This window comes from Bombus affinis, chromosome 4 (assembly GCF_024516045.1).
Source record: "Bombus affinis isolate iyBomAffi1 chromosome 4, iyBomAffi1.2, whole genome shotgun sequence".
Classification (NCBI taxonomy): Eukaryota; Metazoa; Arthropoda; class Insecta; order Hymenoptera; family Apidae; genus Bombus; species Bombus affinis.
In genome coordinates this window covers 8,560,630-8,587,448 of record NC_066347.1, presented here as the reverse complement: position 1 = coordinate 8,587,448, position 26,819 = coordinate 8,560,630, and the positions used below count along the sequence as shown (strand labels likewise).

At 37.5% G+C, this 26,819-nt stretch overlaps 1 protein-coding gene across 5 annotated transcripts in view; it reads left to right on the top strand.

The window, feature by feature from the left end:
- LOC126915831 (leucine-rich repeat-containing protein 24) overlaps nt 1–26,819 on the top strand; it is a 292,299-nt gene that overhangs the window by 190,750 nt on the left and 74,730 nt on the right. For all 5 annotated transcript variants that reach the window (XM_050720919.1, XM_050720921.1, XM_050720922.1 and 2 more), the window contains one exon: nt 24,425–24,571. In XM_050720919.1, coding sequence (XP_050576876.1) covers nt 24,502–24,571 — 70 coding nt within the window. In that variant the 5' untranslated portion in view covers nt 24,425–24,501. Of the gene's footprint in view, nt 1–24,424; nt 24,572–26,819 lie in introns of those variants that run through there.

The following is a 26,819-nucleotide window of genomic DNA, read 5'->3' as shown; positions in this document are numbered from 1 at the left end:
GTCTTTTCCATTTCTACCAGCGACCATTTGCATTATCGTATCATCGTATTTTTACGTATTGTTGTAATAGAAACTAAATAAAGGTTGCATATTAATTTATCGAGAGAGAAAGATATTATACAGAATTTTAAGAATAATAAGTCATATAATATTTACGTGATACTTTATTTCATTAATGGAATATAATACTGAGAAATCTGTTTTAAAAATACTTATTACCTAATCGTTTTATGCAAAGGCTTATTATTTAAACAGACTAAGCTGTATAAGCTTTGCGATTTATCAACAAAGATAACAAACGCATATAAAAGCGTAAATCATGCGTGTTTTCTCACTTGCATCTTGCTTGCAGCAGGCGTGACATAGGTTCGGTCCCGCGATCAAAGTTGACTAAATGTAAACACAAATCCAGCGTTCCATCTCCTAGACTCCCCTTCTTCATCGTTCTCAACCATGATATTATGAAAGCAATCACGTTACGAGGATTCGTTTCCGGGAGAGCGGATACGGGATTGGATGTACTTTCGTAAATGCGTTTACGACCTGCAATCCAGTTCGTTTTCATCCTGCTTTGGATCGCGGAGAAAGAGGTAGGGAAATCTGGAAGAATAGCGTTGCCATTCGTGTAATATCTACGTAAGTGTCTATTCAAAAAGGAATTGCCTTTTTTACGGTTTGGTTTTGCTTGTATTATTCATTGTTATGTATTACTTACTATTCAGCAATGCGTTTTGTTAATTATTATTATTATACAATATTTTCAACATTGAAACAGACAGTAAAATTCCAATGATCAGGCTCATATTCAAAATTTGGGAATATCGATTTTGAAAAATTGTCTTTTATTAGGTTATTTAAAAAGTTTCTTTCGTTTCATAAGATGATAATAGATGAACAACAATTTCTGTTTTATATTATTTTATTGAATTAAGTAGGATCCATTTCGTTATATTTCTATTATTATGTTCATGCATAATTCAATAAACTAATATAAAACAAAAAACATTGTGCGTCTATTATTTCCTTATAAAACGAAAGAAACTTTTCGGACAACCTAATGATAGAAATCAGTCTCAAGAACTAATACTGAATTCATAATGTGAATGTAATCGTACAATAATATTTTATATCGTAGTTGTGGTCTTCGGGTTCAATGCAATCCCATTCATCTGAGAATATCGTTTTCATGGGGAGGCGATAACGATTCTACAGTGTCGTAAATTTTATTGTCAACTGTCTGAGCCACAATACTGAAAGGTTCGTTTGTAGTATGTAATTTTATTGGAATTTGCCTAGAATGAAATTCCTTTGACATCAAGTGCTGAGTTATTCAGATTTATGGTTATTTAGTTTTAGGGAAACAGAATTGGAGTATGTATAAATGAAAAAGGATCTTTACGAAGATACGCGAGTGCGATATGGAAATTTCGTAGCTTTCTTTAATGTTTCCCTTTTCAATATTTCTTAAAATATTTTTATATTTTACATTTATCTATAGTTTACGTGGCAATTGTAAATCTGTTTCTGTGTCGACGAAAACTTATCAGATGTAGATAAAAATATATCCCCAATATATAGAGATGCAAAAATGACAATTATCTCGTTCCTTATTATTTATGTGTTCCAATTGAAGGGAAATGAAACTTCGCGAAATACATATATGATTCTACAAGGATATATCTTCAAACTTCAGCTTAACGACAAATTGACCACAAATATATATGTACCATATGTCTGTGATTTTTCCCTCTGGACCTCTCATTATTTACTCGAACACAGCAGCTTGTCTGTACAAAAACAACAGTTCGCGCAACTAATCAGACATTAATTACCGGTGCTTGGACGTGCGTAGGTAATCAAGTCGAGAATGCGAAATCAATTTCCGATAACCGACCCATAAGTCGTTGCAGTTCCCTGACGCGATTGAATTAAACTTGCCGTCTGTTCGAATGCACTTCCGCTGCTTCTCGTACGGAACCGGCGACAATCAAGAGGACAAGAAATCAGGGGTAAACTAAAAGAGATGAAAAGTTGATAGATAGACAGGTTGAAAGCAATACGATACGAATGATAATGATAATGGACGAGTGGAAATACAAAGTAAAAGGAGAACAAATGAAAAAAATGGAGCGGAATGGTAATAGAATTAAGGAAGAAAATTGAAATTATATGGTTCACGACGAATGTGGCATTGCGGCCTGCTTTCGATTTAATCGGCTTTTGGTCCGGCTCTAATAATGGAGCTGGTAATGAATAATAATGAGCGTTATAATCCGATCCCCATCTCATCGACCTCAACCACTTCTGATGTGTATCGACGTTAATTTGAAGCGTTTCCCAGGTTGCTTTTGCCTTCTGTTGGAATTCTAACATTTTCGGGGTTAAGTCGATCGTGTCCCGCGAACGTTAAGTCTTTCACCTGGGAAAGTTTCAAGTAGATGCCTTGTCATAACGTAAATGGTATGATAAGAATAATTTGTATTGAAATAGAGAAATAAAACGGAGTGTAAGGTTTTGCGAATTAGTAGATTTTCATGAGTACTTTAGTGAAAGAAATAAGAATAGTTAAGTTAAGAATAGTTATTAAATAAGAAATAAGAAATAGTTGCAGAGTAAACGACTGTATAAGTTTTAATCCCTTCACTGTTCATTAAAATAAAGAAATTGGAGAAAATATTCCACTTCTTGATAATCTAATTTAACTAACTTCCTGATGAAGCTATTACGTAAGTACTGTGGGGAGCATTTTCACATATTCCGCATTAAGCGTTTATCGATTGATGTCCTCCGAAAATGAAAATTAACGTCCCTTGATACAACCGCTTTTGACGAAGATCGAAATTGGAAGGGGGTTGTTTTGCGTCGTATTAACGATCACCAGAAGGAACTTCGCGATCAATTCGTTCCCTCCTGTAACGCAACACCTGCTACACGAAGTTCAATGAACGTTTCGCGAGTTACTAATACCGCTACTTCCGCTTTATTGCTGCGATGAAGACGTCCTTAGTTTACGATGTCTGCACGGTGAAGATTGAAGCGGCTACGAATTACCCAAATGCCACTTCGAGCGTTTAACGCGGAGGTAAATGTTGTGACATAGTTTGGACGAGCCTCGGCAAGTTTCGTATTTCTCCATGAATAGATGTATTAATGACTTTATCAAAGTATTTCTGGTTTTCCGAATTATCAGGGTTTCGATGAGGATGTTAACTAACACTCGGTGCGTTGCAACTGGAAAAAATTAGAATTTTAGTTTCTCTGTTTAAGAGGAAATGAGTGATTCTATATATAATACAAAAACAGAGAAAAAATGAATAGACAAAAATATTTGTATCGCTCTCTGAACTTCTAAATTCCTTAAAATGTAATTTTTCTCAAAGTTAAAAAATACTTCGCATTCGAATTAAAAGAAAGTTCCGAGGATCAAGCCCAGATTTAAATAGAATTCATCGTTTTATCCTTCATAATAAAGTGATCTTAAAGTGGCCTCAAATTGCTTTTAAAACAACTCACATGTAAATAATTTTGATTTTTAATAAAAATAAAGAGAATATAATTACTAGCAATTCTGAACAAACCACATTTTCATCAACGGATGCACTCGTTAAACACGAAAAACCTGAAACTCACAAAGCGAACCCTTTATATACATTTCTACTCGCTTACAGCAAGAACTACCTTGAAACTTTTCATCCACAATAGACCTATATTAATCCAGCGAGGGACGAAAAACGAAAGCGAGTCAGTTTGCTTCGAACAAAGACACGCTCCCTGGCAATATTGTTTCTTAGATCAGTTCCACTAAGAGCAACAAAGCCCACCTCCATTCGTTTCAGTCGCTGATCGAGTCTAACCATCGAATCGACCGGCTTCAAAGACAAGCTGAAAGTATATTCTGATGTTACGACGATGTTTCATCACGATATGCTTCCGTTCGCTATTTCCGTGTCCGCTATCCGCGCGATTCTCTTCTTTCTCTTTTTTTCTCTTTCCACTTTCATCGAAAACACTCTGGCGAAGTCTTACGGGCAAGCAATACCGGGGCTCCCTTTTCTCGACATTGGCGCAAAGATGAGACGTCCTCTAACGTTCTTTAAACTGCAAACAGAATCGTCCTAGATTCACGAGTCAGGATCCTTTTGTTCTATAATTGCGTGCCCGATTATGATAAGGGATATCAAACGAGGAAGGGACCACTGGGTTACGTTCTGTCCTCTTCTTATCCTTCCTCTTTTCAACTCTCGTCTACAGTGTATAGAGTGTTACATAATATATTTATAGAGTCAATTCTGGACATGAAAACGATAGAATTGTTTCATGTGGAAATATTTCGTTTGAGGTTTATTTTTCGAATCATAAACAATTTCATTTTGTACTAGAAATATATTGATATGAATAATTCAGTTTGTCGAATCTTTATTTCTGTTTCACCTGCAGTTTATATTTTGTCGCTGTAAGACAAACGAACGAATGCTATAACAACCGATGTCCTACTGTTATTTATCTCGGAATAGAAAACACGAAGTGTGAGATAGGAAGAGAGGTTGACCTATTCTTTGATATCAATAGGTATATTTATAACATAAGATGAAGTTGCTTATAACTCAGAAAACAAGCCTTGGACGAAACCTTTGTACGTGAACTTTTCTCATCATTTCGATATCTAGAATTATCTCTATAAATATTCTCCACATAGGCATTTTGTGGCGTTGTATGAAGCACAGCGTTCTGCGATTGTCGATCGAATCGTGACGAAATGGGACAAGAATTTCAAGTTTCGTTCCTTCTTTTTTCTCTCGCCCCTCCCCTTAAATCTCGGCGGGTAAATGAGGCGAGAAAAATTGGCGCGATTCGAAACGCTCGTAGAATGGAAATGAATTTCTTATCGTTTAGAAAGAAGAGGGTAAAAGTCTTGGACTCGCGATTGAGGACGCCATAACTTGCTCCCTGCCTGCCGCCTCGTTTTCTTCGTTATTTACGTAACGTCTTCGACCGGTGAAATTTCCTGCCACGTCGAAACTCTATTTCGCCCGGTGATTTAGGGATCTCGATAAAAGGCTAGAACAAGAAACTGATTCGATACGGCGATTTGCCAATGGCGTCAACGTCATGGTTCGTTTCTGATAAGCTATGAGAGTTGTTCGTGACGGACGTAATCATTTTTTGTAAGGTTCCTGAATTTACATATTAACTATTACGAATCTAATCTCACGAATAAGAATTTTGGAGAAGAAAGTGATTGATAAAGAAGAAATTGAGTTATTGCTAACTCTAAGAAAGTGTCTTTCTATCTAGTTCTACATTCTAATTCTATAGTTCTTATGATACTATTAAATAACGAGATTTAATATACTGGGCCTAAATAATCAATGTACATAAATACTATAAGAGGTACGATGTTACATAAATGCTTTGAAATGCTAGTCACTGTACAATAAGTTTCCGAATCAGTGTAAAAGTTTTTATTATTCTCAATTACGTTGCGTTCTCAATATAAAATGAGGCGTAGCCTTATCAGATCTTGTGGACTTCGATAAATAGCGGGTTGGTCGAGTCATAAATCAACTCTCTAACTACATATTTGATCTGTCAACCTATTCTATTGTAGAATTTCACCGTCAAATAGTTATAGGTACACCACACGAAGAATGCTATTTGGCATCTAGCAAGAATGGAACAATGGTTAAGACAGACTGGAAAAGATTGCAGCGTTTAAGAGTTCTTTATCCGACGTTAGACTTCGTCAGAAACCTTTGAGGGACAAAAGGGATTGCCAGGATTCGGGATAATCGGAAAATCTTCTGGAAGTTTATAACGCTAAAATAGAATTGCGAGCTTGGATGAGGAAAAGAGAACGGCGCAAGAAAAGTCATTGATTCGTTAGATCTCGTAAAATCTCTTCGTAAACAACCTCCTTAAATGTATCTTTCTATACATTTTTGCACTTTTAAATTTTCTATAAATGCACGAGAAGACAGGAAAAGGGAAAAGTAGAGGGAGATAGAGAGGCAAAGTCAAACAAAACCATTTCAATTAAAAATCTCAGCGTCGATTTTTATTCCTCTTCCAACTTTGTTTCCTCTTTTTCACTATCGAAAAGCGACTCCTCTAAACTCAACTCTTTATAGACCGACCATCCCGTATCTCTTACGAGGGGTTGGCTCGATGGACTCGCGTGGAAAAATGCGTGAGCAATGTCGCACGCGTGACCACCGTATCGATCTAGGTTCAACTAAATGTAGTCGGGAAAACACAGGGGCTACGTTGATGGCCACGGTTAATTAATAAGCACGCACCGGCACGGAACTAATTATCCATCGTGTGTAACGAGTCGTTGACAGGTTCGATGAGTTGTTGTCAGAGAGGGTTTGGATTATAGGAGGCTCATACTACGCTCATTGAAAGAAGATCAGCTGTGGGGCTTCGTTCCGGGATCCGTAGACGGCTAATGTTTCTGAAGCCGGACGACCGCCAACTATCAGTTAAGTTTAATTGTCCACGATTAATTAGATCAGTCCTGCGTGTGTGTATGAGTGGTAGTGAAGTATGGTCTAACTATATATGGTATGTATGTATGGTAGACTGGTCTAAAATGCAGTAAATAGGATTAGAAAGGATGGATTGAAAAAAGATGATGCAATTCAGGATTTGGAGAATTTGAATTTAATCGCGCGTGTTTGAGTTTTCGAATGTATCTTCCCTCTAGTTTCATGATTAATTAAGTTACGGTTTTATTTTCTGCCACGATACGTTTCTATGACTTGAAAAGATATAATCAACCTTTTATAATAATAAAAGACCGAAAGGACTGTTTTATAAAAACCAGCAACAAACTGAGTACGGAATTAACGAGTTACATACATTACTACGATTCTTAGACCTTGATGTGGCTTACAATTTATAAACGACGAATTTTACATCGAATTCAAATTTCTGAGAAACATATATAGGTACTAGACAATTTAAGAAACATTTTATACATCCTTTACGTAAAATACCATATTATGCAGCACTTTAGGCCATTTCTCCCCAAAGAAGTATCCTTACAAAAATGAGATCGGTATTACCAACATTTCAAAAGAATTTCCCTTTTTCGCATTGAAATTGTCGGATCGTGTGCTGGCTACCGCGACATTGCCGCGTACTCGTAAATCGCGGTTCTTTTTGCAGCGAGAAAATTTTTACTTCCATTTGTGACACAAAAATCATTTAAACGTGGTTACGTTATAAAAGACTCGTTGAAAGAAGCCGCGATATGCTCGTAATTTCTCTCTCTCCCTCTTTCTCTCTCTCTTTCTCTCTCTCTCTCTCTCTCTCTCTCTCTCTCTCTCTCTCTTTCTCTCTCCTGCGAGTAATTGGACCACGAACGAGAAGACGATCTTTAGCGTGTTTCTTTTATCATGGTGGGAATTTCGGGATACTTTGGCGCAATCTTCCAGGTAGTCAGTCGGCAATACGACAGGACGTCGTCTTTCTAGTGGAAATAAGAATTCTGATTCTTCTTTCTTCTGCAAGACAACAACGAGTCGCGCTGTATCCTTGCTTATGGGACATTAAAGCCAGCTGAGGCGGTAAAAAGTTCGAGAAAAAGGCGTCGAATCTGCTGTAAGATGATACAGAAGAAGCTGCCTGCACGTGATTAAAACAGTACTGGACGAAAAGTGGTTGATTACGTGTTGGGGATATTTAAGGATGTCGACGAGCTAGATGAATGTGGAGAATCTAGTTTTGTATTGTGTCTCTCTTTTTTTCTGTGTGCAATAATTAAATAGTACACAAGACATTTTTCGAACATTTTAATTACGAGAATCATATTATGTTTCACGATTCAATAAGTTCTTATTTCTATGATGTAATAAGTTTAGCTATTTGATTGCAATTAGTTGTCTGGAAATTATAATGGGTTCTAAAAGGAAACTTATAGCTAGCTGATGTTAGTATCGGAAGAGTAGTTATTACGATGTAATATTACTTTTAATGACTACTAATATTGCGCTGATAACTTTTAGCAACGTGTTGATTATATTACATGCTGTAAAGTAATCTTTTAATATAATCAAGCTTTACATCTTTTCGGTATATTTTTCTGATCATAAAAGCAGGATTTTTATGTCTTTTTCAATTCTCTGTACTAGCAAAAAAAAAAAAAAAAGAAAAGAGTACAGTGACTCCTAACAGTAACTCTTGGTATTTGTCACGATTACACGTTGTAAGCTTTATCCGTTGCAAGTACCCTGACTAACAGCCACGATGAACGATCATGTTTTCAATGCTACAAATTGCTATGAAAATATCTTTCACAATTATCAGGTTATTTATAAAAATACCTTGAAACGTAATCAGAGCATAGCGTAGTATATATTCGTATTATATCACGTATAATATGTATATAATGGTGATCGAAGAAGTAGTTAGCTTCACCTTGTCTGCTACTTTCCAAAGGCGAAGTCTAAAGGTGTTCGGTGGAGCACCGACAACTCTGGTAACCGATCACCTCTAAGCATTCACCCAGTCGAGAGAACCGTAATTATACCGACTTGATCGAGTAACAACTTAGAGCTGACACAGTGGAAGCGGAAGATTCGATTCGCTAAGAACTCCTTGCTGCAGAATCGTTTCGCCGTCTCTCTCGCGAAGACGATTATGGGCTAAGGGGCCCTCAGGTTAGGACGCTTTATAAGAGTCATCAGGGTATCAGCATTCACTGTGAAACCGCCATATTAAGCGACTGGCTCGGTGCATACTTTCACACAATTGATTCGTTCATTGGGTGCCTCTATGCCCCGTGAAATCGAACAGTGCCCTCGGCTGCAAGAACAATGGGACTCTTTCTCCCATTTTCTCTTCTTTTTCTCATTTTCCTCGTCCCCTTTGCCCTGACCCTTTTTAATTCTCTCTTTCTTTCCTCTATTCCTCTCTCTTTCCATTCCACTCGTATTTTTTTCTTCTTTTCCCTCCCCTGTCTTTTTCTCTTTCGTTCTGTCGATCGTTCGTTCTAACCTGTTCTCGCCTCTGTCTGAACCTCTCCCGTCCCACGGTTCGGTTCCTTTTCTTCTAACCTTACGCGCGTCAATGCTGACGACCGCTTTGAACTTTTCCAATTTTCGCGCGATGAGATTCAGAGCAGGGGGAACAGAACGAAATTCCGGATCTAATATACGGAGAAACGTAGCTTATCGGGATTTGCTCAAATACCATTAAAACATCTCCATGGAACGATGCTATCCGGATATCGATCAAAATCCGTGATCGATGGTTATATTATTTCACTTATTAAGAGTCGATTAAACATACGATTTATATCGTAACAGCGATTTCGTTTGCTTTTTTTTCTTTTTTTTAATTCCGAAGGTTAATAATTTTGATCAGAGTACACGTTGACCACAATCTCTTAATAAATCAAAGGTGTCACTGTAGTAGCGTAGTAACTGTTTAATGCATATTCATTCCATACGTCCTTTTTTATATACTCACGTAATATTATAACACGCAACTAACGTAGAATGTACCTTAGGAAAAGAAAACTCCGGCCAACAGTTTAATTCTGTGTAACCAAATTTAGTTCAGAGACTTTAACCTTAATTAGCTTTGTTAGTATCTACTTATTTAGTTATGCACATATAGAACGCCTGCTGTACAGTTAATCAAATGTATTTCAAATCGAAAAAAATTATAGAGCGCGTAAATCACTTAGTTGAATAATTAAAAGTTGTCTTATAGTACTTCCTTACACATTCGCAAGTACATACACATACATTAGAAAGTTATATTTATGATAAAACATGCCTTTCATCATAATACACATTCATTCATCTATACATGCACATCAAAACGTTTTATAAGAATCTCAATTTCCTCGCGACGATATGTAACAATTTACTATATAATTATTAAAAATCGAAACTAATCATGGTCCGTAATCCTCGTGACGGTCTAATGAATTATCGTGTCGCGCGCTTACACCAATGCATAGTTAACAAATCGACCATGGAATTTGAATAATTTAAGCAGTTTGCCAGAATTTCAAACAAAGCCCGGTGTGTCACGCGTACGAATTTAGCGAAGCAATAATTGCATCGGGAGGATTTGTTAATTGAATAGAACCGTCGCTCGAAAGGCACAAAAGCGAGCGAAACTCGTGGGTTAATGCTTTCAGTGATTCGAGATCGTTCGATATAGTAACGTTACTGCCTTGTTTCTGTTATCGTCGACAAATCGGATCCACGTTTCTTCTTTTCTTTTTTTTTTTTTCAAACAATATCCCAAACGGTACAAAATGGGAGAAAGCGTGCGATTTATCAGTCGTACATCATTACCAGCCAGACAGTGTTACATAAATTCTTGTTCGTTCGAACCGTTTTGAAAGGACATCGCGAGTTCGTCGCGTTCTCGAAACAATAAACCTACACCTTTTATCGTCGATATTATTCGAAACCGCCTGTTTAATTACAGGAGCACGTGACCCGCTAATCACACGTTCGCAACACTTTTATTAACGATCGTCTATTATTTTTCTCCCGCGTAATTTTCCCGTTGAAATATGTCACGAACAATCTTTACCTTCATTACTGGACGGCTTTATCGAGACAAAAATATACTACGTTCTGACGTCAGTAACCAAGTCAACGTACAAATTGATGGTTATTAACGAGTTTATTTTGTGGTGGCCTAAGAAAAGATATGAAAACCTCCGCTTTTATTCTGACGAATTTGAAATTCTATATATATTAAATTATTCTTTCTGTGCTTCAAATTTCAAGAGTTAACCAATATTAGCTTCTCGCTATTTCAATTCCACTAAGCATACATGAAACAAAAAGAGCGTCACATCGAAGTCAAAAAAGCGTGGTTTGCGTGTTTCGTCGATTCATTTTCGACGCGCCTGAATCGAGCGATAAAATGACCTACACTGTTTTATTACTGCCAGTAATCTATCATTTAACGAGAAAAAAAACTGGAACACAAAGCCAATGTGCTCCACTAGAAAACGCCAACTTGCAAACGTTCCAATCTTTCGATAGATCTCAATTTAGAAATAACGGGAAACTTGGAGAGTGCACTTGTTGATCGTCGATCTTGGTTGAAACTAAGATTCGTTCGAACTGCGCCAGTGTAATTGAAGGATCAACCCTAACCTAACTTTAACTTTAGGCTAACTCGGTTTAGGTTAGATTTGCCGTGGATGCAACTTTGACGCAAGAAAGAATTTCCAGTGGTTTGTTCATTGATCACGGGGTTGGTTTTAAATGATTTTGGGCTCTCGACGTTGTACGTGTGGAACAAGGACGTAATTTCAGTATAAGTGAAAATTTTCAACGATCTATTATTGTAGTTAGTTCAGATAAGGCTATGCCGTCTTGTAATTATGTTTTATACGCGTTTAACGACTAACGAGATCTGGTTAATTTAAACATAACGCAAACCGAATTTGATATAAATTAAGTATAACTGTGTGAAACACACGCGTGCGTTTGCGTTTGACGCATGTCGAATTTCAAATGGCCTAACCAAAATTTAATGCGGTCAAATGCTAATTTACCTCGTATTTAGTTTATACATATATAACCACGACTAAATACTGTATCACTCTAACATAACTCTCGCAATCTCTAAACTTCGGCTTAAAATATATATCATTTCAAATTAATTCTCAACAATTGAAATATAAAAGTAATTTAACTATAATAACTTAACGTTGAAACGATTAAAATTTCAATCCATATTAAACCTAAAGCCAAATTTGTTTCGAGCTATGGATCTCGATTTAGACATAATTCCAGACATACCTCAATGTAGGCCTAACGCAGCAAAGCCTATTTGAGTCCTGATCTAACTCGCAACCCAGGCTCAGTCCGTATCTAATTCAAGAGCAGAGTCCAGCATAGGTCCAAACCCGACTCTAACTTATTTCAAACCGAATTTCAAATCTAATCTAACCTCAACTCAAACCAAACTCCAAATTTAACGCAAACATATACACGCATGTGTTTGAGCCGAAACGTGTGTGAAACCCGATAAAATACTTGTTGATCCGGTCCATCGACTATATTGCGACATATAATTGTAGGACTATGTCTTTGATTAAGATCCATCCTGTTAGATCAGATCTTTCACGGAAACAACAAGAAGTCGCGTGAGAATTTGATTTCTCAACACTGGTCAGTGTGTTCTCCGTGGTTAACCTTGTACGGTATTCACGGACAACAACGAACGTGGCGCGTAGCCACGAGAATGAATAGGTTTATACGTGGTTGTGTACTCCCTGATTGAGTCCTCGTGGTCCGGCTGTAGTAGCGGCATACGTTGGCAAACACGCGCGACGTACACAATTAAGCCGGGCCAATTATCGTGCATTCCATTCGATCGTGGAGAGTTCGAGGCAATCGCTACGTTGTTCCTTCATAATCGACGATACCTTCTCTCTGTGCTCGTCGTCGTTGTTATTATTGCGTCTGTTAAATCCATGTGTGCTCATACACGTAGAGCAAACGTGTGCCTCGACGTGCTTTTATATCGTCTCGTAGCATGCGATCGTTCTCGAAACGAATCGCTGATCCCATAGTCAAGACGAGATTAAAGCATTATAAATAAAGCTCCACAGCGCGGTTTAATATTCATGGACATGAGCTTTCCTCCCGAACCGAACCAAGTCCATTATTCGACCCAGCTTTACACGGATTTGGAAACGTTTTCGACCTACCACGCCGCTACTGCATGCGTAATATTATTAGTAAATAAACGGGAACCCGTGCGCTTACGGTATAAAATATAATACAAGGAACGCGTTTCCATGTGTTTAATTTCGTCGTAGCTTAGCTATCGGTGGTATCAATACGCGACTGGCTGGTCATAATTTAATAACGGTAATCGCAGATTGCCATGTACGATTAATTCAGCTAAAATGCGCGCGCGCGTGTGTCGGGCCGCTATCTCTCAGTACAATAATCATTGGAATCACGATTAGGGGCAGTTAGCTGCGCCTGTACGAACGATTACGCGAAACTTATTATTATGTGTAATAAAATGCGTCGCGTTTCGCGTGCAACCCTCGTCGGATTCGGAGGAGAGATTGCACTCTTTGAACGCTTGCGCCTTTGAAGGACACGGCGATCGATGATATAATTTAGTTCTTAATATGAAAAATAATCGACTTTAACGTTGGATTCGTTGTGATTGATGGTATAAAAAGATACTTCTGAAGGTTAATAAATTTGTAATTTAACTTGCTTGTAAAGTATAATTTACAATAGCGATGTATAGTATAGGTCATTACCCCGAACAGTTACAATATTGTAGACGAGCCATTCTGTTACAATTTCATTGCGTGTTTCGACTGTTTTCTGATATACTGAAGATAGAGAACGTATGTATGCTTGTAGGTTGCCGAGCGTTTATCTATACAATTAATAATAGAGTGCAACAACTATAAAACAAAAGGAAGAAGATTCAGATCGATAGGGCAGTTTGATCATCGCAGTGGAGGTTCTTTTTGAACTACTGCATTTGATTGCAGACTGTTACGGTGAACAGATATCAAATTAAATCATAATGCAATGCATTTACGTATAATTCTATAGAAGGTACAATATGATTAAACAGTCGGTAGTTCGTACGATCTATTCTTAATTTCTCGCGAGAAACATCGTCCGGAAATTGAGTCAAGAGTTATAATTCGACCAATCCCATTAAACACTTTACAAACGCTTGTATCCGGCGGAGTACGTGGAACTTCTATGATACATGAAACAGCCACCGAAGCACATGACTTCTCATCTACCTATAAACTTGATCCAGTAATTCACAAACTTTGTTGCTTGCAGCTCAGCTCAAAAATAGCTATATTCCAGACGTCTCAACCTCGTAAACTTAATCTTCAAGCAGTCTCGACAAAGATATCGCGCCAAAGTCACGTAACGTCAATCTTGCTCGTAATTTCGTTCGGTTCGACCGCCCTATTTCGCATTCCCTTCAGTCGTCTACATTATACATCGAATAAATATTTACATGTGTATATACATATGAATTTCAATGTCTACATACGTACACGTATGTAGAATATCATTAGCTAATTACAGTTCTATCCAGTATCATCATTCGTAGCGTGCTGCTGTTTTGTCCATTTTATCGGTTTACTTTGATATATCTTCGTTGCACCTACGAGTCTGTATAGTCGGCTCGATTTACGACTGATCCCAGGCACCAGTCAGAGTTTCATTTCAAAAAGTCGCGTCCGCTATCCTCTGGGAGTCGTGTGCAGTTCAAGGGAAAGAGAGAGTCCTCCGTCTCTTGGTTGGACTTTTCGGTAAATTTAAAGAACCTCTAGCCGTTCTGACAAATTTTCCGCTTCTGCTCGGCGATCATAAAAAATGATTTAGGAGAGCGAAAGAAAACGCGCGCGCAACCGCGTCTGCGAACGTGATAAAAATATATTACCGCCACAAGGAAAATCGTACGGAGGGCACCACACACCGTTCAAAGCTGTGAAAAAGCCGCGTTTTATACGGATACCGATCCGATTTCCACGTGAACACTGCCTGCTAAACTTTCCATGCATCAATCGAGATTAATGCTCTGGCCGAGCGACGCCATTCGTCTTCCTGTAACGGGAGGGATCTTACGAATACGAACCATTTTTACATAATGTCTTGTTCCTGAGCGACGCAAGATTTCGCGGCCCCCGACCCTTTAACCCTTGAAATATTGCCTTCGCTCTTGCTTTCGTTCAACACCACCTTGGCTAACGTGGATCAAATTCTACGTGAGGGATAAAATTAACTAGAAACCTTGAGATTTCTTTCTAATTTTTCTTGCGTAACCTGCGACCAAAGATTTTTTTTCACTTAGACAATATACATTTATATAGAATATTATGTATATGTATAATATCGTGGAATTTGATTTAATTCGTTTTAATCTATTTTGAATTAATTGCAATGGTAATTATTTATATATACATTTCGATACCTTGTTTCTATAATACTCTTAGAGGATTAGTCCTGCGCGAATGTTATCACTCAGAATAGTGTCCAAGTCGGCTGTGTATTTCATTGGCACATAGAGGTTGAAGATACACAGCTTACAAGTGACTTAGACTGAAGCAGAGTTCCGTTCAGAATTGAACTGAAATTCGGATGGAATTCGGCTTGTATTAGAATAGAATCGGACTAGAACTAATTGATACCGAGCTGTCTGAACAATTTTAGAGTTTCAAGCTTCATAGACAGAAAATAGATGTGCAAGTTGATGGTTCCGAAAACAGAACGATACCATATTTGAATATTTTAAAAACAGTTCCAAATGTGATCTGTAATGTACGATGTATTGTACTAGCGATAAACTTTTATTTCAATTCTCACGTCGGTCTGAATTCCGAAAACTGATGCTTACCAGATATAAAGCATGCGCGTGTTATTCGCTCGATTTCATTAGAGACAGTTTTGACATAATTTTTTCGCGTGTTTCAGTTTAAAACAGCCTAATAAACCCACTTATTAAAGACGAAAGTATTCCAGTAATTTATTCCCTTTCTTTTATTTTTTCCTCATGCAGTATTGTGCCATTGTTGGATACTTAATGGTGTTTTGAATTCAGGCTCGTACAGATTTACATAATTACTGCGTTACAAGTATACAATAAGCATGCACTACGTAAAACGCAAAAAGCTATCTTCCAGCATAACTACGTGTTCGGCAAACAAATTACAATCACGCTAAGTTTAACTGTCTAAAGCTAATATTTTATTAAACGATTATTACGATAATAACGTTAATTTCCTGAAATGTTTAAATACTTATGCGAGCCAGCACATCTGATAGGTAAAACAGATTCTTCGCCAATTCTCACTTCATAAATCGCCTTTTCACCTACTAGATTCACAGTAACAAGATAATCCACGCATGTTCAAACGTCTTGGTCGCTATCTGGCTATGCGATGGCACGAGAAACGTCTAACTCCTCATGCCTACTTATCTTCCACGCAACTTACAACGCTCCCCTCTCGTCGTGCAACAAGTACCCTCCATAAAATCTCGCTAGCACCTATACTCGTTATTTCGTTCCGTAGCTAGCCTTTAATCCGATATCTTTATCCGGACACAATCTACCTTCGTTCCAACCAGTTCGCGTTAAATCCACTGGCGGTATCGCTGATTCGCCCCGTTGATCGTTCATGTCCTTCCTCTTCTTCCACTGTTGACCTTAAAACAGATCCTACCCGCGGGAAACAGGCCACTATCGCGGTTCGATACTCGAACGACCTCGGCGAACCACGGCAAGTGGAAGTGTGGCACGCGAGCCTCGTGATATATTGTGGTTTTCGGTGCGGATATATAGATGCCAGGATACGGTGCGTGGATATGGAATGATTCATGGGAAATCGAGAGAGAGCGATGGAAAATAATTGTGGAAATTGCAGTTAAAATATCACTATGGTTGAAAAATTGGTCGAGTTTTGGTATTGTAACGGCAATGATAATTGAAAATAATTGGATCGATTTCCATTGTTCCCGGTTGTATACGCTTTTATTATAGTTCGCCATTTACATATACATAGTTGAATATGTTTTTTTGTTATTTGTTCGATGAAAATTGCATGTCAAGCTGTTTGTGTTGACCGTAGTATGAAACGCTGTTTTCAATATTTTCATTTGTTATTTTTGCCAAAATATGATCTTAAGGAAAGAAAGGTCTGTGATTTTAACGAAGAAATTGTATTTATAGCAAGAAAACTGTCGATAGATTACTGTATTTGAATTGTTGGAACAATGTTCGTGTTTAAATTATTTGATTATCGAAAGAGTACTTTAATCAGTTAGAATATTTATTAAATAATTTCATGAATATTACATTATTAATTATTGATATTTCAGTATTTAATCCACGTGGAAATTTCCTGCTCAAAATAATTATGGTTGGACAAATCAAAATTATCCGTGCGCATAAATTGAAATTCCAAACAGCCAAAAATAATTTCTCTTACGTAAATAACAAGGTCAAATTTAATATTAAAGCAGATTATTGAATTGAAATTTATACCCGGATATTTCTCTTGTTACATTTCGAAAATTAACGCACATATAGTTTGTTTATGTTTTCCAAAATTTTAGAATTTAGTTAAATACATTTTGCAAGAAACTTCATCAATGAAATCGTTTCCTTTTGTATTAATTATTATGTAACATACAATCTAAGCGCATGGTATTAATTTTTTAGAATTATAGTTTTATTTTACTTATTTTACTACCATATTATTACATTGAAATTAGTCTTTTTCACTAACTGAAGTAAAAAATTCTAATTAATTAAAAAGTATTTTTTCTGTAAAAGTATTGTTTCCACAAAACAAACAACATTCCAATTCCAGGCGATTGCGAACCTTTAACAAAATCCAAACAAACAGTTAGGAAAATACGAATAATGAAGAGCACCTTTCGCTATCTGTTAACGAAACCGTAAAATCCAGTTATCGTCTCATTCAACAAGTTTCCTCCACAAAACAGGGCGAGCTTTTCCCTCGATTCCTTTCGAGCAGGAGTATTCAAAGAAGCGTATACGCCAGCTGCTGGTATTAAGCAATCCAACGTGTATATCGCGTTACAGCCGAGATAAGCCCTTATACAGTCCGCTTCCGTGACGCGTTTGCTGTCATGCCTAACACGGTACTGCTGCCAAGGGCATTTATTACGAGTGAAAAAGGGAAACAGGATTCGTCGATCCATCGGGGGTTGTATCTAGAGAGTCGAACGTAGATCGTGAACGTGGCCACCGTTGCTATCAGCAGTCGAGAAATATCGGGTATACACTCGGATAAGAAAAAAACGGTTAAAAAAAAAAATAGAGAATTACAGATAAGCGTAAGAATAGCCGAACGATGTGCTCACTCTTAGATATAAACGCTTGGAATTCTTTGTCGCATAGCAGCAGTTTTAGCATCGTCAGATAACGCTAACCCCTAGTAAATTCCGCTTCTTTGCCGCTTCTAAGCACGCGGTATTGGAATTTATTCCAGCCCGTTCTGCCATTCTCCTCGGTTCTTGTGTATCGGCCAACTTAATTCGAAGATTGTTGTAGATGCAGAATGTAGCAATCAATTTTGCTATACTATGTGTCATTAATCTTAACAGAGTGGTATCTTGTGTGTATAAGGATGTTGGGATAGATTTAGCGTCGATTATTTTTGTTATTTATTTGTTGTCTAGTTACTAGGTAGGTTTCTTTGTGGAGGTAGTAGGGCACTTCTGCATTTAATTAATTAGTATTTAATCTGTAGAAGTACTTTAATATAACGTTAGAAACGAAAGTTTTTCTTACTAAATGACAATGGGGAATAGGAATTTGTAGGGTTGTGGATCTCACGAAGAAACGCAAGAGGAACACGGTTCAAAATTGAACGTGACGCGTTTATTCAATTTTGAGTTACGAGACATGTTGCGAACGGAAAGATCTGGTACATCGATTGTCGAAAGAATGAATTACCTTGGACCATGTTGTTCTGTGATAAATAGTCGAAGGTGTTATCGCTTTTGTTCATTTCCCGATGGGAAACCATTGTGATATTGACGATTATCGTTGATATATCGCGAAATAAATACCTTTGAATTATTGCACGGTAATCTCGCGGTTTAAACGTGTTCCGGCTTAGTTCGCGTACTGAGAAGATAAAACGGGATACGTTTCGTTGAGATATTGTAAACTCATCGCATTCGATTCTGAGAAATAACACACTATAAATTAAGAAACAATTTATATTTTTGAAACAAGCGTATTTAACGATTTGTAGCAAAATATTTAATCTTAACTTAGTTTAGTATCGAAATAGTTGCACGACTAGACCGCTCCATTTTTTAAAAATAAGAACATAACGATGTTACTGCGTTAAAAAATCAAGAAAAGGAACGTGCCTGAATCCTGAAATACTCGGCTTAAACGGGAATTAAAGCAAATTGAAAATTTTCCACACATTCGCACATTCTTGCAAACAAAACCTCCTCGTGCGAATGAAAGGCCGAGATGGAATAATTCTTAATTACTTTTCGATCCTTCTTCAATGGAAGCAACAAATGAAAAATGAAACTTTATCCACGTCAAAACGAGGATCAGCGACTCGTGAATTCTCTAGAACATGGAAGACCAATAATTGTTCGAAAAGTTTCGGCGTCTACGCCGTAGGAGGACCACTTTTCTAACTCATTGAAGCTGAATTAATAGTCACTCGGCCGATTTCTTTTGTTGATTGTTCTTGCCTCCATGCACGTTCTTTTCCTTATGTCTGCATTCGAAACTTCTTTCATCCTCGTCTACGCTCCTCGTTACGTTCTTTATGATCTCTTTTCATTACCATCGAATTGATCTTTACCCGGAAATTTCCATTTTTTCATTTCCATTGGAGAAGTACATAGACGAAGATACAGAAAGGAAAAACAAACCCATTTTTTCGAAGTTAAAAATGTACGGATGGAGTGATTTAATAAACTTGCTGCTCTCAATGGATTTTTATCATGAAAAATAATGTCTGGTAGATATACCAGAATTTTGAGATTCAAAATATGTTCAAAACGAGTTTTATATGAAATAGGTATGCATGTGTTTTACAGTTAGTTTTATATGTTCTACAGCTCAGTACACTGTACTTTGGCGCGGCTGCAATTTACGATTTTCAGGATCAGCGTTTTACAATGAAAATTCGACTGAGCACGTGCTCCAGCTTTCAACAACAGCAGTTGTTCCTAACGAACTATCCAAGTTCGTTAATTCATTGTTTGTGGCTTGATCTCAATTCGCAAATTCTCAAACATGTGAGAAGACTGGCAGTGTTTAACAAAGATTTTACGATAACAATGTGAACCCTTGCTTGTTATTTGCTCGAGCAAAACCACTTTTAATTGAATATTTCTGCAATTGTATCTCAAAATCGATTCGAATTTTGCTGGAAATTTCGAAGTTTTCCCTAGAAATGACAGCTATCAGAGTTCTAATTTGTTTTCAGTTTCATTCTCTCGAGTAGTATCATAGATCATAAAATAAAAATTATTATTTAATCTAACATATTTAAACAATATATATTCTTTAAAAATTCCATATCTGTAAAGAACTAACGAAAAAGCTCCCATTGTGCATTTTATCGGAGAAAACTTTACCCTCTATGTTCTAGAGGACGTTAACGAAACTGTAATAATCTCGTTTACAACTCTGTTTGTGTTCTATTTAATTTTTGCCTGACAGCCTCATTAAGCTTGAGTTACCATCGAAAACCTGCAGGAACGTAAAAACGGTGACAAGTACGATGACCATTTAAAGCCAACAGAGCTCTCTAACTCTAGAGTTGTAGAACGCGCTCGAGTTACGATAACTATACCTCTGTCCGATAATCAGGAGGCACGACCGGCAAATTTGCACCTCCGTGTTGCTTCTTGCGGTCGTACATTGCAGTTCAATAGCGGTGCTTCCCGATGCTCGATAACGGCTCGCTAGATAACAGATGGCCTTGAACCTTGTTGTGCCAGGTTGTATCTTACTTCACGTTACACCGAAGACAAAGCGGTTGGTTATCGTTGGTCATGCAATTAGTTAAGATTATCGTTCATGTGGAATATTGGAGCAAAGTCCTGCCTGTCTCTCTGTTTTTATAATTTAATTTAATCTATGTTTTGACCTCGTAGACTATAGACAAATCTCAATTTCGGTGTATCGAATATCGGTTATTAACTTTCTTATAATTTAGTTTAATCTAATCAGCATCTCGACGTCTATAAGCAAATGTGAATTCCTACATAATTAGTATGACAACTGTATTGTAATATCGTTGGTTTTATTTGAACTTCGCAAATAAAAGTTTGTTCTGATATATCTTTCTGTAAAATTTTGCGTAGCGTTTTAAAAGTGATTTAAGAAGTTAGTGAGAATCTGGAATTGAGTGACTTGGAATTGGTAAAATATTTATAAGATGTCTTTAAAATCTTGGAAATTAATTTTACTATAGAGGAATGAGAAATGAAAGAATGAGGAAGTCTTGTGGGTGTAATGTTATGCAATTAGTTAAATACTACTTTATACGTTTCTGAAGATGAATATCGTTCGTGATAGATAGGCAACATGTGAAATATTAGTAAGATCGTGCAAATTTCATTATAGAGAAATTGCAACGCGTAAAAAATAATGAACAAAGACAAAAAAGGAAAGTTTAAGAAAGTTCGAACAAGTTCATTTGAAATTAACTAGCTTTAACCGCTAATTATAATGGTTCTCGTGGCGCTTCACAAACTTTTTGACTCCCCGGAGTCCCTGATAGCGTTTATATTAAACTTTCTGACGTAAAAAATTGCAAATTATTGCAAGCTCATTTATGTAATATTAAAAGTACGCATAATGTAATTGTGTTAAGAGAATGATAAAATATCCATGAATATTCGAATATGCCTTCGACTGTAAGTTTATCAATAAAATAAAATGATTTAACTTACATTAATATTTAAAAATCATGATGTTTCAAAGATTATCGTTGTATAAATTTTTTGCACTAGTAGCGTTATTGAATTGATTCCTTTTTAATATATTAAAACGCTTATTGTAATTAGTAGAAACGTAAATTTTATACATTTAAAGCACACATTTTTTCACAATAAACGACAAACCAAATAATGACAAAATTTAATATCATAAAGATATTCGGACAATAATCAAGTTACAAATTAATACAAATCGACTTACAAACAATTTCCCGAATAATTTCTCAAGCATCTCAACCTAAAGCAAAACACGATACATAACTACTAGCACTGTGGCCCGTTGATAATTGGCATCGCCGCAATTCAGACTAATTTAGCGACGAACAGAGATATTTTCATTCAAAGTTGGCCCGCATGAATAGTCGATTGTCTCGTACTATTCCATTGTTCTCGTGACGCGGTCGTCCACAAGCCTTTCCGCACTCGCATCAGCACACAATCAGAGAAAGAGTAAGATAGCTCGAGCCAGAAAGCAAGAAGAGTGGAGGAATAGAAGGGTTTGCGTAAAAGGTGTCGAGGGATGAGAGTGATGCCGCTTAGAAAAAGGGTTGTATTCCAAAGAACGCGATACATAACTTACGAACACACTGTTGGTCCACTATGTCCCTTCTATAGTCGCAGTTATACTTATATATACATATATACACGCGCGCGTGCGCGTGTTTGTGTGTGTTGTCACCTTCGCGACGCCAATGAACCACCTCTTTTAAAGCTCGCCCCTATATGCCTCGCGCGCGTTTAGATAACAACCGCGTCGTGCTTATACACAGTCTCGTAACTACGGTTTCGCGTACACATAAGTACAGTTCCATCTAACCTTACCCTCATCTCTTGTCATCGGGTATGTTGGATTTCGACCAACCACAGACTGCCGAACCCTTCGTTCTCTCTCTTCGAGCTCCTTACTCTGCTTCTCGTTTCTTCCACAGACATCGACGCATTTCGTCGATTCTTCCTGCCTTATATCGTGTGGCTATGGAAACCGCCGGCGGATTCAAAGCGCTGCAAAGAACCAGAAGAAAACCGAAAACGCGCCATTCACTTAGGAAGCGCGGTTACGACCACACAATCTCACGTACGTTTCCATGAACGTGCAGTAAGATTCGAATGAAGATGTACTACGTGGCGATTGCATCGTGGTTTTTTTTTTATAGGTGTCTAGATATTTTAAAGTTACACGTGATTTTAGATTTTGTTATTGCTGGAGTTTCCTATGTATGTGTTCCATTATATTTACTAAAAAAGATTTTAGTGTGTAACAGCTGGTGTTTAGATTCGTAATTTGACAATTCTTTTTTCTGCATTCAAAATTCTTCGAATTATAGTAAATATGGAAAATACTATTTGTACATGACAAATTAAGTAATTAAGTCCAAGTATATTAAATTTCGTATCATTTAGTAGTACTTTCATATGACTACTCCAGAAATGTTCATTCTGTGAAACACAATATTGAAAAATATAAACACTTATTTTTCTAATAAATAAAATATAGGTACATAGTATAATTTTTGCCTATTTTGTGTTCTGAATCTGACAGATAATTTCGTAAAATTCTTATTGCAACTGCAGAAACAATGTACATCCTGTCATTAAAATTTTCTCCGTATCCATGTAAATTGCACTCATGAAATTACATTCACCCGCAATGCTATAACGTCCGACTGATTCGCGCATTTTTTTCCTGCAACGACAGAATTGATGGACTGCTTTCCATTCATCTAAGCCAATGATAAACCGTCGTAAATCAATCTTCCTTTTATCGTCAGCTTTCGTTCATTTTCCTGTGTGTATCGATTTACTCACAGTCGCTGCCCGATTGACCCCATATTCTCTTTTGTTACATCTATCTGCCCTAGCCTTTGTGCTTCGTGACTATTTCAACCAGGTTGCCACACTCGCGCGACAGCTAATAACATAGCAGTTGTTGGCCGCTTTTGCAACTGACAGTTCCAGGTTTGTCAAAAAGTCCCTTTGTTCCATATAACTTTTGCTACAATTGTCTATTATTCTTTACGCCAAAGTTGATACATTCAAAATTTCATTACACGCACATCAGTAGAGCTCTATTTAATAATTATACAAAAATAATTAAAATAATTAAACGAAATCACAATATAAATATTATACGATGATTGAGATAATAAAACATTCCTCTGGATAGAACAATTTGAATTAAGCAAACATTCCCTAGACCTACCAAATTAAAATTGCGCTAACACCTAACGTCGGAATTTCCCAATAAATCCGCCAATTGCCACTGGTCCTCGCCAGTGTACTTGCAATTTACCTAACAGCCCATTCAACTTCTTTCGCAATATCGCTCTCGTGTTTCAACCGGGTTGCCATTCACCAACGGAACGAAACGAACGAGCGAAATCACGCTCGACGAGCCAGTTTCCCGCAATTTCGGAGCTCTATCCGAACCCGAAAAGGCGCGGCTCCCTGTCTCTCGACAATTTCACGGTCGGCGCGAATAAAGCTGACTGGTTCGTCCCGCGCGCGCCTTAAATCCAAATTAAAAGGGTCCCCACGGTTCGTTTCGTGGTCAGGTGCAAAACTTTTTAATCATGCAACGCAATGGCCTCTGCAATGGTCGACAAGTTTCGCCGAAGTCTCGAACGATGGCCGCGGGAAAATTAGTTCGGCCTGATTAAAGCGGCCACATGATACAGCGTTGCAATTAAAAGTGTCATGAAAAATGCATAGCCAGCGTTAATTATCGTTCGGTGGACTGCGCGCGCGACGAGTCGCGCGTATCAGGAATTTAATAATATCTATGCTCGCGGCGACAGCTCAACGCGAAAACGCGAACGTGATGTTGCACGTGGCTGCTATGGAACCTATCGATATCGATCGCATCGTAAACCTGTCCACCGCGAACTCATCTAATAGAGGACCATTCGTCTTTGGTGTTTTAGTGTCACGCGTCTGCGGGGATTGCCGCCACTTACGTCGACGAGGAATCTTCGAGTCAGCGATCAGGAGCGACATATTGATGCGCCGACGATCGATCCACGGACCAAGTGACGAGGCACTGACGCGCCGCCAAGAAAATCTCCACAGACGTGAGTAAATCTGTTCTAACCCTCTGTAAAATTGAATTCTGCTTGTTGATGTTGTCGGAACATGTGTGGATTTATATTCGGGTCGATATCATGCTTCTTTGCTCTTTGACGCTGTTTCGTGCGTTGACTGGTGGATTAGGCTAGGGTTACAATAGATACGTGTCCTGACGAACTGTCGTTATGAGTGCGTCAGAACAGTTAAATATATAAATTCTTATGAGATTGTGCATTTCGGTCATCAGATATTCCATTCATCAGAATACTGTAACTGTACTGTAGTCTTGAGAAAGGTGTGTTACCATTATAATTATGAGAGTTATATTTTTTTAACTGAAGAACAGTTGAAATGTTTTATAATTTGATTCGTGACCACATATGACATAATAGGCGACGTATGTTTTTTTATTATCTATAATATTTTCATTCGTTCGTCACCGTAATATACGATCGTACAAAATTACGATCTGCAATTATTAAAATATAGATTGCAATTAAAATATAGCAAACGCCCACGAAATGATTTATTCTCAAGAAATAAATGGAATTTCCTTTTTACTTCTTTAGTAGCGAATTTGTACCAAAGAGCAATAGAAATAACTGCTATTAAGTTAACGAGTCCATTTAGCGCGTAATCAACGCGGACTATACTTTCTTTCCCAATAAACTTGATGAACCATTTTAATTAATTCCTTCCCTTGGTAACCGTATAATTTTTCGATTAATTCGGCCATCCTACACGACTAGCCAGCCACCCTACAAAAATTAACCTACGAAATTTTAAATTTTAAATTTTCAAACTCAATTACCAAATCCAATCAGTTTGTGTCGCGATACACATATTACTTTTCCTACGGTGATTATGCAACAAAGTGACTAATCCTTTACGTTTACCTCAGAAGAAGCATAAAAGATAGTGTGGAAAGTTGATAAGCTTCTATTATATGAACTTAAATTGTACAATATAAGCTGTTTCTTCGCCGATGAGTTCAGATTAACGGAGTTCTACTGTATTTTCTTGAAACAAAACGGCTGCCGATGAAACAGAATGGTACCAGTGTAAGGAACAGGGAAAGAAGTGGACTGTTAAGGGTTGATTACATTACTTGGTATAGGCACAAACGTGGCTACGACACGACCAGAATTACTGGGCAAGTTGCGGTGCACCGCTGCGTGTTCTCTTTCGCACTTGGATTCAGATTCATAACTGTGTGCCACGACCATCACGGCACGATTTCAACGCAAAATGGAAACGTATAACGAATGACGGAATTACCAGAAAGTGGAATTATATTGGGGCTATCGTTGAGCTCCAGCGTCCCACGGGAACGATACTTGTATTTTTAGTGCGAATCGATACTACCGTACCCTAGCAGACCGATACTAGAGGTGAAATTTAAATTTACGGGAGAAGAATGAACCCGCTCAGATTATTACCTGCGCATCAAGACGATCAAGGAGTTACTCATTTGCTATCCTTTTAATCGCAATTGAATATCGATTGAAATAATTGTGAAATTGGTTGGTTTTATCTTGATGATTTAAACATCGAATTATCAATTCTGTTTTCAGCATAATGCTTCCAACAAGCAGATCAAATACGTATAAAATGTATTTGCGTGTATCCTTATTTTTCAGTACAGCGCTTCTTTATTAGGTTCTACATTTCTTCATGCTACGCTTCTTATCTTCATCAAATTTTCAAATTTGTCAAACTTCAAACCTGTATCACTAAAGTATCAAATTTTCGTGATCATAATAATTCGTAATAATTTCCAGATGTATTAAAACAATCAAAATACGGCATTAAAATTAATTGTTATTGTTATTACATAATTACACGCGATTGTCAAATCACGAAATCCAAAAAATCAAAGAAATCCTAATCGCAATTCCATTTGATAAAATTGAAGCTTGTTTCACATAGATGCTGCTTTGATGCATCAATGTATGATATTTGAACTGTTGAAAATAGCATTAGAATATCAGATGATTCTTTGGCCGCAGAGTGGAGGACGCGCCATTTGCACTCGTGCCTGCACACGGCTGCGTTCAAAACGCAACAATGTGATTGCGAAACCTGGAGAAACGCTAACGGGTGTCAGTGGGTGACTTGTGGATACGGCGAACATCCCACGTGCACGTTTATTTCCCCGTTATGTTGATTACAATCCCGTCGTGCTCATACATCGGTGGCGAACGTATGACCGATAACGCATCTGCTGATCCTAAAGGCACACGTTTGCCACGT